General features: G+C 44.3%; 1 protein-coding gene across 1 annotated transcript in view; it reads left to right on the plus strand.

Annotated features, from left to right (window-relative positions):
* PCDH9 (protocadherin 9) overlaps window positions 1-4,213 on the plus strand; it is a 4,508-nt gene that overhangs the window by 124 nt on the left and 171 nt on the right. Inside the window, 1 exon segment of the mRNA XM_010293375.1 lies at window positions 1,126-4,213. This exon segment is cut by the window's right edge and continues 1 nt beyond it. Within this exon segment, the coding sequence (XP_010291677.1) occupies window positions 1,260-4,213 (2,954 nt within the window). The 5' untranslated portion in view covers window positions 1,126-1,259.

A 4,213-nucleotide genomic window follows, 5' to 3' on the forward strand; every position in this document is an offset into this window, starting at 1 on the left:
AAAGAATCAGTGTTTCGGATTCAGTTGATGTTGGTGGCAAAGGCTCATCTACTCGCTGTCTCTGCATCCCTACCTGCATCACTCTGCTGGAAGTAATCACGGGCATCAGCTACCGTGCAGCTTAATGCAGATAAGATTAGTGTTTAGGGGCAGCCCGGTTCCGCCAAACCCTAGGTGCTGGCAGCCTTGCACCCGGGTAATTCGCGGTTAGCAGAGCATGCAAACAGAAGTCTGTCTGTCGCTTTTTTTTTTTTCCCCACCTGCATTATTAGTCTGCAGTATTTATCTGTGGCAGCTGCTAATAACATCCTAAATGGAGATCAGTGTCAATGGGGAAAGACTGCACCTTTTTTCCTCCTCGTCATCAGAAAATATATCTCCCCCCCCCCCCCCCCCATCTGTAAACATGCTGGCTGCTCCTAAGTTGCATTTGGAATTTCCAGCTTCCTGATTTAGACTGTGTTTAAAGACAAACAAATAAAGTTTAAGGTTATTAAACAGAAGGAGAAGTATCCAACATCTGGAGAGGAAACATTGAGCCGAGAGTGTAAGAAACTAAGTCCTGTTATTGTCTCATCAGTTAACAGGGATGTGAACTAGCCAGTGACGACTGCTGCAGCAGCAGCATGTCCGGGTGGTTATTTCCCTGTACGGTAGCTATAGAGGGGGATGCAAGACACAAAGAGCAGAGGAAAAATCTGGTTAGCAAGAGCTAAAAAACATGTGTGGAAGCAAACAACAAATTACATTTGGCAGCTGACATGGCAGTTAGAATCCAGAAGTAGTGCGTGAAGATTTTTTTACTTGCACTAAATGACTGGGTGGAGGAGGGTAGAGGGGGGATGCACGTTACAGATTACACGGTGTACCAAGAAATTATTCAGAAAGTACATGTCGAGACTGTAGCTACCCTTAATCCTGCAAGTAGTTATTTCCATTCTCGCTCTGTGCAAATGCAGCCGATGGGATATTGGTGCATTTGTCCAGAGGGATTGCTTGTAAAAGGGAGCAGTAGGAAAATGTACTGCTGCAAGTGTGCATTGCAAAAACAAGTAGTAGTTGAAGACTGTGGATTTGTCATGCCCAAAAAAACAATAACGCTGTTCTGTGTGGTTGTGTTGACAGTGCTGTCTCCAAATAAGAAATGAGATGTAATGCATCCTGCAGTCCATGCATGCCTCCTCTTGCAAATCGCGCATCATTCCTCTGTGGAAATCTTTAAGTCCTAAAATCCAGGAAAAGAGAATAAAAACATTATCATGGACCTGAGGGATTTTTACCTGTTGGCTGCTTTGATTGCCTGTTTAAGGCTGGATTCTGCTATAGCTCAAGAACTTATTTACACTATTAGAGAGGAACTGCCTGAAAACGTACCCATAGGGAACATACCAAAGGACCTGAACATTTCTCATATCAATGCTGCCACAGGGACCAGTGCCAGCCTTGTCTACAGACTGGTGTCTAAAGCAGGGGATGCCCCTCTGGTCAAAGTTTCCAGTACCACAGGGGAAATCTTTACAACATCTAACAGAATAGACAGAGAAAAACTCTGTGCTGGAGCTTCCTATGCAGAAGAAAATGAGTGTTTCTTTGAACTTGAAGTGGTGATTCTCCCCAATGATTTTTTTAGGCTGATCAAAATAAAAATCATTGTAAAGGATACTAATGACAATGCACCTATGTTTCCATCCCCTGTCATCAATATCTCCATCCCAGAAAACACTCTGATCAACAGTCGCTTTCCAATCCCATCAGCAACGGATCCTGACACAGGTTTCAACGGCGTACAGCACTATGAGTTGTTAAATGGGCAAAGTGTCTTTGGACTGGATATTGTAGAAACTCCAGAAGGAGAGAAATGGCCTCAGCTGATTGTGCAGCAGAACTTGGACAGAGAGCAAAAGGACACCTACGTGATGAAAATCAAGGTGGAGGATGGAGGTACCCCTCAGAAATCCAGCACAGCCATCCTGCAAGTCACAGTAAGTGATGTCAATGATAACAGGCCAGTGTTTAAAGAGAGTCAAGTAGAGGTACATATACCAGAGAATGCCCCTGTAGGCACTTCTGTAATTCAGCTTCATGCTACAGATGCAGATATAGGAAGCAATGCAGAAATCAGATATATTTTTGGTGCCCAAGTCGCCCCTGCAACCAAAAGATTTTTTGCTTTGAACAACACCACAGGGCTGATTACAGTTCAGAGGTCCTTAGATCGAGAAGAGACTGCTGTTCACAAAGTGACAGTGCTGGCTAGTGATGGTAGCTCTACACCGGCTCGGGCAACTGTTACCATCAATGTCACTGATGTAAATGATAACCCTCCTAACATAGACCTCAGGTACATAATAAGTCCCATCAACGGCACAGTGTACTTATCTGAGAAAGATCCCATCAATACAAAGATTGCCCTAATTACGGTTTCAGATAAGGACACTGATGTGAATGGCAAAGTGATCTGTTTCATTGAGAGAGAGGTCCCCTTCCACTTGAAGGCGGTTTACGACAACCAGTATTTGTTAGAGACCTCTTCCTTATTGGACTATGAGGGCACCAAAGAATTCAGCTTTACAATTGTTGCTTCTGATTCTGGCAAGCCCAGTTTGAACCAGACTGCCCTGGTAAGAGTTAAACTGGAGGATGAAAATGACAACCCTCCGATTTTCAGCCAGCCTGTAATTGAGCTGTCAGTTTCTGAAAATAACCGGCGTGGTCTATACTTAACAACTATTAGTGCCACAGATGAAGACAGTGGGAAAAATGCAGACATTGTTTATCAGCTTGGCCCTAATGCCTCCTTTTTCGATCTGGATCGAAAGACAGGAGTTTTGACAGCCTCCAGAGTTTTTGACAGAGAAGAGCAGGAACGTTTCATTTTCACTGTTACAGCCCGAGACAATGGCACCCCTCCTTTGCAGAGTCAAGCAGCTGTAATTGTTACTGTGTTGGATGAAAATGACAACAGTCCCAAGTTTACTCATAATCACTTCCAGTTTTTCGTGTCGGAGAACTTACCAAAGTATAGCACGGTGGGGGTGATCACAGTGACCGATGCGGATGCTGGGGAAAATAAAGCGGTGACCCTTTCCATCCTGAATGACAATGAAAACTTTGTGCTGGATCCATACTCTGGAGTTATAAAGTCCAATGTTTCTTTTGATCGAGAGCAGCAGAGCTCCTACACCTTTGATGTTAAGGCAGTGGATGGAGGGCAACCTCCTCGCTCTTCTACAGCGAAAGTAACCATAAACGTCATGGATGTTAATGATAACAGCCCTGTTGTCATCTACCCACCTTCTAATACTTCTTTTAAGCTAGTGCCACTCTCAGCAATTCCAGGATCGGTGGTAGCCGAAGTCTTTGCTGTGGATATAGACACTGGAATGAATGCCGAGCTTAAGTACACAATTGTAAGTGGAAATAACAAGGGTTTGTTTCGGATTGATCCAGTGACAGGTAATATCACTCTGGAGGAAAAACCAACTCCTAACGATGTGGGGCTGCATCGCTTAGTTGTCAACATAAGTGATTTGGGTTATCCCAAATCCCTGCATACTCTTGTGCTTGTATTTTTGTATGTAAATGATACTGCTGGAAATGCCTCTTATATTTATGACTTGATACGCAGGACTATGGAAACACCTTTGGACCGGAACATAGGTGACAGTAGCCAACCCTACCAAAACGAGGACTATCTCACGATCATGATCGCCATTGTGGCAGGTGCCATGGTTGTCATAGTGGTGATATTTGTCACGGTTCTCGTTCGCTGTCGACATGCATCCAGATTCAAAGCTGCCCAGAGGAGCAAGCAAGGTGCTGAATGGATGTCTCCCAATCAGGAGAACAAGCAAAACAAGAAAAAGAAAAGGAAGAAAAGGAAATCTCCGAAGAGTTCTCTTTTGAACTTTGTGACCATTGAGGAGTCCAAACCTGATGATGCCGTTCATGAACCTATCAACGGGACAATAAGCCTTCCAGCGGAGCTGGAGGAGCAAAGTATAGGAAGATTTGATTGGGGCACAGCACCACCAACAACCTTTAAGCCTAACAGTCCTGATCTTGCCAAGCATTACAAATCTGCCTCTCCACAGTCTGCTTTTCATCTCAAACCTGACACTCCAGTTTCAGTGAAAAAGCACCATGTGATTCAGGAACTCCCGTTGGACAACACCTTTGTTGGTGGTTGTGACACCCTTTCCAAACGCTCTTC

The sequence above is a fragment of the Phaethon lepturus genome, unplaced genomic scaffold (assembly GCF_000687285.1).
Source record: "Phaethon lepturus isolate BGI_N335 unplaced genomic scaffold, ASM68728v1 scaffold2638, whole genome shotgun sequence".
NCBI lineage: Eukaryota > Metazoa > Chordata > Aves > Phaethontiformes > Phaethontidae > Phaethon > Phaethon lepturus.